Source organism: Panicum virgatum, chromosome 3K (assembly GCF_016808335.1).
Source record: "Panicum virgatum strain AP13 chromosome 3K, P.virgatum_v5, whole genome shotgun sequence".
NCBI classification, from domain to species: Eukaryota; Viridiplantae; Streptophyta; class Magnoliopsida; order Poales; family Poaceae; genus Panicum; species Panicum virgatum.
In genome coordinates this window covers 57,950,273-57,961,453 of record NC_053138.1, presented here as the reverse complement: position 1 = coordinate 57,961,453, position 11,181 = coordinate 57,950,273, and the positions used below count along the sequence as shown (strand labels likewise).

General features: G+C 42.1%; 1 protein-coding gene and 1 long non-coding RNA gene across 3 annotated transcripts; one reads left to right on the top strand and one right to left on the bottom strand.

Moving 5' to 3' along the window:
• Positions 1-1,118: 1,118 nt before the first annotated feature.
• Positions 1,119-5,292, top strand: LOC120699878. 2 transcript variants are annotated; one of them, XM_039983974.1, is made up of 5 exons: positions 1,119-1,648; positions 2,014-2,927; positions 3,876-4,082; positions 4,179-4,312; positions 4,392-5,292. In XM_039983974.1, the coding sequence occupies exons 2-5, from the start codon at positions 2,099-2,101 to the stop codon at positions 5,142-5,144; spliced, it is 1,923 nt and encodes a 640-aa protein (XP_039839908.1). In that variant the 5' UTR covers positions 1,119-1,648; positions 2,014-2,098; the 3' UTR covers positions 5,145-5,292. The 2 variants fall into 2 exon arrangements, with proteins under 2 accessions (XP_039839908.1, XP_039839909.1); XM_039983975.1 differs by lacking the exon at positions 1,119-1,648 and adding an exon at positions 1,679-1,881 and having other exon boundaries at positions 4,392-5,144.
• Positions 5,293-7,171: 1,879 nt separating this feature from the next.
• LOC120699877 lies at positions 7,172-10,918 on the bottom strand. Its single transcript, XR_005685688.1, has 5 exons — positions 10,770-10,918; positions 9,057-9,245; positions 8,726-8,949; positions 7,772-8,380; positions 7,172-7,524 (listed from the first exon to the last, which is right to left on the bottom strand). It is a non-coding gene; the product is annotated as an uncharacterized LOC120699877 (long non-coding RNA).
• Between the last annotated feature and the right edge of the window lie 263 nt (positions 10,919-11,181).

Genomic DNA, 11,181 nt, shown 5'->3' with positions numbered 1-11,181 from the left:
TGCTTCGAACACTCGGAATCTCCCTCTGTCCCAAAAACAAGTTGCCCTAAAAATTCTAGAACAAATTAACAAGAAAGTAAAATGATCATATTTACCCTACTTATTATTCATATTTGGCACTAATTAATTTTTACATGCACATTCATTTTCTAAATAAGGTAAAATAACTTGTTTTTTGGTTAAATTTTAAATCCTAGAATGATTTTTTTTGGACGGAAAGAGTATACCATAACAAAACATGAGAAAATCTGTTCTCTGATGGATGTGCATAGGTACTATCGAAACATGCTAGTCGATGTGGACATGCGAGATGTGGACTTAAATTATGAAGTTGAGTGCATTTATATCATGCAATGAATAATTGTGAGACAAAAGAAAAATTCAAAGTCCAGGTGCAGCTGACGAGAACATACATGGAGCAAGATGTGGGCCTGCACACATTCATGCCATCCAAGAACTGAAACCACAGAGCAGGACACACTAACGGCTGGGATCGAAGACGATTAACTTTTGCTTTGGCAATGATGTAAAGGCTAAGCATCTCTTTTGCCTGTTCCCCGGAAAACAAAGTGCAGTCCTTGGACACTGTACACAAGGACCGGGGCCGGCAATCATTGAAAGGAGAAAAAGTTCAATGCATTAGATAAATTACATGAGAAAAAAACAAATCTTTGGATGAAAAAGATTGTGTAAAAAACATGGTTACCTTTTTTTTTACTGAATTAGATGAGATTGGTGCAGCAAACCAAATAGGAAATGATTTATGTACAACTTTTGAAACAACCCATCCCGATAACCTCTAATTAATGCTCAGAGAGGCAAATTAGCAAGAAGTTAAGAGTTGGTGCCAATTCAACGACATCAATACGTGTACATTCGAAAAGATGCACGCAAAAACCTTCACGAATTTATCTCATTGGATAGTTCTACTCCGTAGTATTTTCATGGGACAAATCTGTGTTCATCCGTTTTGAAACTAGTATGCTAAAAGAAAGATAGGCAGGTCTCACAACTTTTTTGTCTGACCAATCGTGTCATTGTGTGGTGGCTGAATTTTTTGAACAGTACACCATCTTATCGTGTGCATTTATACGTGGATCGAAAATTAACTGGATTCCAGCAATTTCGTTCCCATTTTAAAATCCTTTTATTGTGCTGTCGCGGTCCTGTGCCTGGTGGTTTGGCTCCTCGGGATGTTCTTCTTGCCTCCTCCTGACCAAACCCCAAACCCAAGCACCCCAAATCCCACCAAATGCTTGCTGCCCGATGATGGCTGCTCCCCTCCTACTCTAGCTCCGCCACTCGGGCTTCCTTGTCGCCGCATTGCGGGGGCCGGCGGCGGCCGCGGGCGGCGCCTTAACCTCTTCCCCTTCTTGGGGGCGAGACAAGCCGCCGGCCTTGGCGATTCCTGGCCACCTGTTTTTTTTTTGGGGGGGGGGGGTGGGGGGGGGGGGGGGGGACATTTACCGCTGTTTCTGATGTTCTTGGGGGCCAATTCGTGAGGTGGGCGCCGGCGAAGTTCGAGCTAGCTTGCCTAGTTTGGGGGGCTTCTCTTCCTCTGCGGGATCCTCGGCCCGCCGCCGCCGCCCCCCCGGTCTGGTACTCTGGTGGAGTGGAGATCCACCTGGTTGTGGAGGATTGGTTCTGGGTGAGTCTTGCTTGCTTTGAATGGATTGTTCTAGAAGCTCGTTTCTTTGCTGTGAATGGGAGCAGTCAAATCCAAATCTTTCTCTGTAGCGCTGCGTCAGTTAGTTGTGGATTTGTGTGCTGCGTAGTGCGTAGCTAATACAAACCGTCAATCCGTGGCTCGCTTTGATTAGGCTCCTCATGTTTAAGCTCGCGTGGTGGATGGTCGTTGACATCTTAGGCTAGGCGTCCAAGGTGAGCGTGTAGGGTATTCCACTGCTTTTTTGGGTGTTCAACTGAGCCCATATGTTATCAGAGAACCCATATTCCACAAGCCTTATGCAGTTATGCTAATGCTACTAGTCTAATAAGGTTTTCTTCGTGTAGGATTGTTCAATCATATTGAGGTGTGGAGATGGAGAGCCTTCGGTACTGCTGTTGAAGAATTAGGGCGAGTCTTTGACTGCTCCTGATGGACAAGCATGGCAACCCCAGGAATGGGGAGGTGGATAACAATGTGTTTCGCAGGGTGATTCCTAATCAGATTGCTAGGGACATCAGTTTCGACGAGGAGAATGTGCCTCACAATACTCCAAGAAACTCTGTTCATTCCTCGTTTGGTGGCTCATCAGGCAGGGCTGTTGCTTCTACTAGCGGCAGCCACAACACTGATTCAGTGAGCCCAGGCCCAGGCGAGTTTCTGAGGGATCCTGGATCCATACTGAGTTTACAGCCTTGGATCTTTAAGATAAGCAGCTCAAAGAACCATAACGAAAGGATGCATGCCAGTGGCAGCAGGGCATTTGGTACAGGCAAGAATCTGGGGGATTGCTTTCGAGATGCTCAAGCTGTTGAAGTTTCTGCAAGGAGCCCTGGCCTTGTTTCGGGGCCTGGAAGAGTTTGTGGTGCTCTTAGGAGCAGATCTTGTGGGAATTCGATGAAGCCACTTGTGTTGACGGACAAGTTGGACAACCCCTGTGTTCCACATCTTTACTGTGAGAACTTCGAAACTGAAGAATGCACATTTGCTCCGGTTCCCTCCCCAGTTTCTGCTAGGCCATTCGTTGTAACAGATGGGAGAAGAATAATTAGTAAATCACGCTATGGACCAGTGCCTGTACCCTTTAATGTTGGATTCGACAAGGAGGAATTTAAAGACACCTCTATGATTCCAGGAAGCGTGATTGGGATCGCTCCTCTGCCTGAGCTGAAGAAATTCAAACAAGAGGGCAGAGAATCACGCCCTGCAAGGCCTGGTCTGTCTGGTTCTCAGAGAAGTAGAAAATCATATGGACAATCAGGTACTTTTAGCATCATTCCTCGATGTTTGCTATATAGTTATTGCAGAGTAATTCCATGCTTTTTAAATAATTTGCTTCCATTATGTTTTCCCTATCATATACATATACTATACATCAAATTGAAGTTAGTCAAATACTGCGTTCCTTGGACATTTGGACACCCTGATGTATTATGATATCATGATTGGCATGCTTCATGAATTCTTGTTTGACATGCCTACTATGTCTGCCAATCCAATTTGAAATAAAAACTAAACATTTCAATTGAAGTGCTTAGCTGCTAAGATAAATGGAAATATTTCAGTTAATACTATAAGATTTTGAGAATTTTGTTATATTGCATAGTCAAGTACACAGCATCCAGCCCTTTGTCCTGTTACTAGCACACAAGCACCATCACATTGAAACTATCATCTGTCATCTCTGTACAAACTCAACTCTTGACATCCATGTTCAGGTAATACTACTAGTAGAGAACTGATAACTCATGGGGAACTTCTGTTCCTTTCGTTAACTGTCATCCTCTTCGCTAGTACAACCTCCGTTGTTTTTTAAAGAAACTCTACTTGTAATGTTATATTATCAGTTCTCTGAGTTCACTTTCTCATTCATATTACTACTAGTGATTTTTGCTCATGCTTTCCTATGCAACATTGCTTACTACAATTCAGAGGTCTAATTCCAGAGGACAACGATGTCGTAGAGCAAGGTGCAATCCTTTGTCTTATAGTTCAGATGATGTTTTGCAGACACTCATGTCTTACAGTAACCTCTTTCTCTGTCATTCTAATGACTGTAAATGAAGTAAACGCTCTCCGGTAGTAGGTTATATGGAATGGTGGTTTTTCTGTACGAATGGCATGCTTCTTAACTGAATTCATGTTATTTTAGACTTTTCTCTGCTTTGAAGCATTTAGCAAATCGTAAATAAGGACATTCGATCTGCAGGTTTACGTGATCGATTGCTCCTATTCTCCACTGGGTTGAGCATCGGTATTCTCGCATCTTCTCTGTCAAACAAGAAGGAATTTGATATGTTGAAGGGCACACTGAAGCGAATGGAGAACTTGGTTCAGGATTTACAAGATGAGCTGGAGATGAAAGAGGGTTTAACTGTGAAAGAATTGCCTAATGAAACTTCTGGCAAACATTATGGTAAAGTGTCGACTGTTAATAATTTTCTGAGGAAATTTTGTAACCTATTCGAAACAAAAGCTTATGTATTACTGTCAATTTTTTTGCTAATAATAGATGATAATAACAAAATACATGTTGATCCGGAGCCGATGAGCAAAATCGAAGCTGAGCTTGAAGCCGAGCTTGCGAGACTGGAACTGAATATCACCTCAAAATGTTTGGAAGAAGAAATATCCGACTTCAATGAGGTAATGATATTTCACCGAAACACTCCACATACACCTGAAGTAGTCTACAATTCTATTTACTGAAATTCTGCATCTGCAGGTTGACCAAGAGTTCATTGGTGACATTGTTTGTGGTGAACTGAAAGTTGATATGGTCCCTCGTGACCTCACAGATTACAGCAGTGAAAGTGACCATGGCAGGGACAGCAGAGAAACTTCCCCAGATTATACACGCGGAGCAAATTATCCTGTCTCACCTAGAGATCTCAGCATTCGTCTCCACAAGGTGATTCAACATAGGCTTGAAGACCGAATCAAGGAGCTTGAGTCAGCACTTGCCCATAGACAGAAGCAGGTACAACTACAGATGATGGTGGCTGATCGAATCTTCGATGAACGAATCTGCTCGAACAGTGAGTCAGGTTCATCCAACCAGGAAAGTCCCATCTTCATACAGGAAACTAGCTCCACAGCAGAACCCTATTGTCTAAACCTATCTGGAGATGCACTAGAAGCTTATGACGAAGCTTATGAAGAATTCATGAGAATTGCTGACTCCCCTTGCACCACAAGTACAAATGGGAAACCTCAGGTGACTGAAGATTTCTTGGCGGACCGTGGCTTGATCTGGGGCCTGGAGGAGGACAGCTCGAGGAAGCCGAAAGAAGTGCCCACTTGGGAGCAAGTTCTGAAGAGTGTGGATCCTAGCAGAGCTCCAGAGAGTGATGGGGACGCGGAAGACGAGACCGATGACGATAGTAAAATGCTGATTCAGCAGATTGTAGAGAGAACTAAACAAGGTTCACCTGTACTCATTAATGCTCAAAAACTCCTGTTTTCTGTGGATCAATAGGTCACTGGACTATACAGCATCGCTATTGAGATGTCATGCAGTGTAAAATGATCGAGGAAAGGGAAATATTGATTTTTTAACCTTCTGAGTTCTGACGATGTATTATTATTATTTTTGATCTGTGCATCAATCTCTTCAAGGCTGTGAATTGAAGAATTCATGGTGAACTTTTTTAGAGAGCTTTACGCGGCCTTTCAACATACAGATAAAAGTCTTTTTGAAATGAGTTTTTCAACCATGAGTAATCATCATTTTTTTTCTGGTAGTGTAGGAGTGTTGAGCATGATTGGAGCTAGGGCTTGCCAAAATGTTGGTACTAGACACTCCTAGTCATTGTCCCGTCTAGTTGTTGTTCTGGTTATACAGTTACATGTTTAATAAAAAATTCCAGTTACTCCCTTAAGGATTCTTCCTATAGGATTTCCAACTGACATCGACTGAAACTACTGCAAACTCCGCCCAGCTCTGCTACTTCTTTGTCCATATCATGATAATCAGAACCGAAGCTGCACTTCCACCATGAACACGACACCGGCTTCTTCACCTTTCACCCAATAACAGGATTGTCCTCCGATGACCCTTCGATGTAGACATCGAGGTAGTTGTGTCTCCACTGCAACAACAAAGCTCATCACAACACTCAGGCTGATACCTTCAGGTTGATGCCGATCACCTCACTCAAGCAACTAGTCTTGGCGTATACCTTTCAGGTTGATGCCGCTGGCAATGGCACTCAGGCTGAGGACCTCGACATGCGGGCCTCATTGATCAGCACAGAAAAATACACATGTTGGGAGTTTTCTTTCTTTTTTCTTTCTTTTTTCTATTTTATTTTTATTTTTATTTTTTTGCAGCGCAGGAGAGGGGTTTGGAGTATTGGGCCTTTTGCAAGCCGGAAGCAGATCGGGCCATTTGGGCCTTTTCAAAATACACTCTCCTTTTCCTCTTTCTTTTTCAGGACACACCCAAGAATCAAAATGTTTATTTTTTATTAACATAACCTATGTAGCATGCACACTTGATCATGACAGATGATTTTCTGCCATTCTTTAGGAACATTTTTACATTGCTTTATCATTGTTACATATACAAGCATTTTTGGGAATTTTTTCTTACAAATTGGATTTATTTAGTACATTTATCTATAAGAAAGTCTGGGGGGTCAGAATTCCTTACCGAAAGCCCCAAATGATCCGAAGGGGCAGAAAGAGAGAAGGTGGTATCTTCTAGAAGATCTCCAAAGGCTTAAGACTATTCACACATACACTAGTAATTGTACATTGTAGCAATTACTATAACAATTTAGTGTCTAATCATGACCTAATTAGGCTCATTAGATTCGCCTCGTAATTTATAAGCAAACTATGCAATTAGTTGTTTATTTCATCTAGATTTAATACTCCATGCATGTAAGATTCATGTTCTATGTGATAGATTTGGAATTTTGAATTTTGCAACTAAACAAGGCCAGATTGTGAGGGTTCGTTGCAGCAGTAGCCTCAGAAGTCGTTCATGCCACTGGCCAGGCAATTCTGAACTCTGATGAGCGAGCAGAATAGGCTGCTGGTATCATTGGGTGAGTAGCACGCGAAGATGAATCTGTTGAACCAAGGCGAGTTAACATGACCACTACATAAAAGATTCTCTTCTCTCACAAGGTGCTCCAGATTATCTTCACTTTATAAATTATGAAAAGAAAAAAGAAGATAAACACCGAGCCTACACTGAAAAGAATGGACAGTAAAATCGAAATTGTATGGAAGAGGTTGAAAAGTTTTCACCAGAGCCTGCACAAAGAGTAACAAGAGTGACTTGTAGATGCTTGGCATGTCAACTATACTCAACAGCATGAGTGTGTGGTAAGTAATTAGGTTACACAGCCAAACCAAGACCTCGATACAATCGGTGAAAACTAACTGGCCCAGCTTACGCGCGCGCGCGCACACACACACGCTAGTCTCAGTGACCGCTTTATACCTGTTGGTATTCAAAGTAGTAAATGAAATTATCAGGTGTGCAAAATCTCAAACTCAAGGATAAAGAAGCACATGCCAGAGAAGCTATCTGATGATGGGGTCCAGAATTCAGGTTACCACATAAAAAGAAAAGAAATGCACTGTTCTTGGACACGTCGTTGCTCAGTCTGGGCCGAGGTTCAGAGATGCACGGATAGTTTAAAGCAAGAATAACAGTACGGAGTTGAACTGAATGTACATGACTACATGAACAAATGAAAATAGGTGACAGAATACAGCAACGGCGCTGGCGACAACTAGTACTCAAATAATCTTGGACAGTCCGATGTGAGCTCAACAGTTCAGATCCATCGGCAGATTTTTGCTAGCCATAAACTCTCGACTACTCTGCTTTTCACCAGAACCTGCACATGAAAGCGAAACCAGATATTACTTAAATAAAAAAAGCAAATGCATGGGAAAAGAACAAAACAGAGGAATATTATAAGCAGGTTAAGGGAACAAGAGTGACTAGCACATGTAAAAGATAATGGCATGAGTTTGTGCAAGCAAATAGGTTCACAATCTCATTATAATCAATGAAATGCAACTTGAGGTACATCTGCAATAACTGAAGTTGTAGACTAAATAAATTTTTGGTGACCAGCATACCCGTATGATTTCCAAATAACCTTTAGTGAAAGTTCTGCAAACTCGCCCAGCTTCACCTCTTCTTCATCAGTCCCATGGAAGGCAGACCGAAAGCTGTATACCTGCCAAGAACATGACATGGACTTCTCCTTCCCAACAAAAGGATCGTCTCTCGGAGCTGCTTCAATGTAAAGATCAAGGTTGTTGCGCCTCTCCACCGCGACAACGAAAGTCATGATGGAGTGTGGCTCCGGAGCAGCACCTCGGAAGAGTCGGATCACCTCATCGAAGCCACTGGTCTTGGCAAGCAGCTTCATGTTGACGCCGCCGGCAATGGCACCAAGGCGGAGAACCTTGACCTCAACTCGGGCCTCCACCGGCCACCGCATTGATCAGTCTAATGTACTTGACATCCAGTGCACACCTTTTGCCATACATGCGTCGGTGTTGAACAAATGACTTGGATTCATGGAAATCGGTGAACTCAGTGCATCCTTCAATGAGGCATTCCCCCTTGGGTTTATCTTCGGGCAGGGCATCAGTCCGCACATAGAGCTCAAACTCAATCAACACACGATTCACCATTGAAATAACTCGAGCAGGGCTGGTCAATGACAAACGTGCGACACCCTGCAGTGCAGTAATATTACGAATTGTTGATTAGAGCCCAATAGAACTATTAAAACGAAATAGAAGAGCATTAGATGCATATTAAATAATGTCTAATGCGTTTTCCTTTCATAATGTCAAGGTGGATGTAGAATGTTTGAAAATTGAATTACAATGCAGATTGGTACTTTTTATATTTTAGATTGGAGCTGATTCACAAATTTGTTAAAAAAACCAGACCTAGGCGTAGCTGCAAATTTGAACAACAAAATGCCTTCATCCCCTACCGTTAGTTACAAGGAAAACAGTTCCATGGTTGCAGAAGGGATTGAAATCAACACCAGACTTGCAAGAAAAGAGCATTACCGTCTTTCGATTCACAGAGATAGCTTCACAATTGTTCACATCACGCCTATACACGTAGTTGCGCAAGGGCTCGACTGTATCCCGCATAGCAACAAAGCCATAGATGTTAGCACGTCCAGGCTGGTCATGTCGGTAGCCCGCAATTTTAATATCAACCAACTGAAACAAATGCATAGAACGGCACTGACATCCATTAAAGCAATCCCTGGCACTTCTGACAGTTACTGCAAAATTATTATATTTTTTTAGTAAGTACCTGATGGCATATGATTCATGATAGTTAAAGCCCAAGATGACAGGAAGGGGGGGAGGGTATAAAAGGCACACGTACATTCTGATTCGTTGTTAACTTTATAATCTGCACAGAAGAAATGATAGCCACCTCTGAATGGAGGATAACGTCTGATTGGTAAAGGTCCTCGGAGCCTAGTCTCTGGATCAATATACAGCACATTGATCTGCTCCTCATGATCACAAGTAGCCGTTGGAAATTTATCCACTGTGAAAGGGTCGTTTGCCCCTGCGATAAAATAACTCAAATCAACCCCCCAAAAACTATTTTGCGCATGCTATGGAAACAACATACTTTTTTATGTGAAAGCCATCACTCAATGGTTCAAAATGCGTAAATAATTCTTTTCAGGAAGCAAAATGTAGAAATTGATTGCAGTCAAATTCCACATGCTAAATTATATCATTTATAACAAGCACATAAGTAACTGAACGGAGAAGCATTCATTTATGATTCAGACGATCAAGCGAGTGCTTAGATGGGATTTCCTGTTTTTAAGGGTTTCAATTGAAAGCACACCAGCAAACATGCCCTACATGGGGAAACCAAGATATTTATTCAATCAGTGTGCCTAACAAGCAGAAAATTCATTCCCCATTATGGATTTTGCTAAAGATTTTTAGCAACAGTAACAATTTTTTTAGTATAGTATCATTTATGCACCGGGTGATTAAGGTAATAATTGCAAGGATTGACAATTTTTGCTCCTTAAGGATTTATATCAAAAGCATAGCAGCAAACATATCCTAGAAGGAAAAACATAGAGATTTGTTGAACCAGCAGGTATACCAGCAGAAGATTCATACCTGGCAATGTATGCTATGCAAACCACCTTCGTATGTAAACTATGGAAACTCCAATCTGGACCACCGAATCAAGATTCAAGGGGCATGAGGAGGGGGTAATTTTACAATTAACCGCTCGCCCTTGGATTAGGTAATCACACTTTTGCAAATCCCCCCTCTTACTCCCCCTGCGCCCCCCCTTGGATCTTGATCCGGTGGTTCAAATTGGAGTTTCCATAGTTTGCATACGAAGGTGGTTTGCATAACATACGTTGCCTTCATACCTTAGGTCTACTTTTTTTGTGGCAACAAAAAGTGAATCCACTTGCATATCGAATTAAATTACAATAGCAGTTATATAAAGGGCATAAGTAGCCGAATCAAGAAGAATTCATTTATGAGAAAGGCATTTAAGGGGGGGTGTTGGAATGAGGACTGTTGCAGGAATTCTTCAGTTTTTTTAGTTTCTTAATGATTTTCATCGAAAGCATACAAACAAACATCCCCTAGATGGGTTAAAACACCTTCAATCAGTGGAAGATGCCAGCAGAAAATTCATTCCTTATTCCGGATTTTGCTAATGGTTATTTTCCTCGCAGTAGAGATGACTCTAACTTGCAAATTAAACTGAACTGTAGCATCATTTATAATTTTATATAAAGTGCATAAGAGTAAGGAAATTAAGGCTGTGTTAATTACTATTCCAGTAATTTTGAGGATTTCAATCCAAAGCATACCAGCAAAAATGCCCTCAAGGGGAAACCTAGAACCTTATTCAATCAGCAGAAATTCGAGAAGAAAATTCATTCCGTATCACAGATTATGCTGAGTTATTTTTCCTAAGGGTTTTTTTTTCAGCTTAAGAGAATTGTGCATGATCAACTAACCTAGCACATCCGGTGAAAGAAATGAGTAAAACGTAATGTGAAGTCCTAAGTTGCAGCCTTGCCGATGATTTGAGTCTTACCCTGATTATCGTGGTCCTCGCCCTCCTCGCTGCCGCTGTCGCTTACCAACCATTCCGTGTCATCGATGTTAGTTGTAGACTCGTCGTCGTCCGGAGTAGTAGGAAGGGAAGGCGGCCGCTTCTTGCCGCGGCCAGGGCCAGGGTGGACTCAGATTGGGTGACATTGTGAAGCAATGTCACCTAGTACTGTAGCTATAACATTCACCCCTCTGGAAGCCGTCCATCGCGGGAATAACAGTTAGATCTTGGTGAACAGCATGTGCGCTACAGTAAATACAGTATCCGGCAACAGCATTTCACTACAGCACCGTCGCTACAGTGTTTTATTTACCGTTGCCCGCATACTGTTTGTTACTGTAGAAAATATGCTGTTCGCCGAGGCCTGACCATTGATCCCCGATGGACGGCTTCC

Bases quoted from the DNA above. Each gene is read 5' to 3' on its own strand.
- LOC120699878 (XM_039983974.1), top strand. From the start codon at position 2,099: ATGGACAAGCATGGCAACCCCAGGAATGGGGAGGTGGATAACAATGTG. The intron at 2,928-3,875 runs GTACTTTTAGCA...TTCGATCTGCAG, and splicing joins AAAATCATATGGACAATCAG to GTTTACGTGATCGATTGCTC. The intron at 4,083-4,178 runs GTAAAGTGTCGA...TGCTAATAATAG, and splicing joins AACTTCTGGCAAACATTATG to ATGATAATAACAAAATACAT.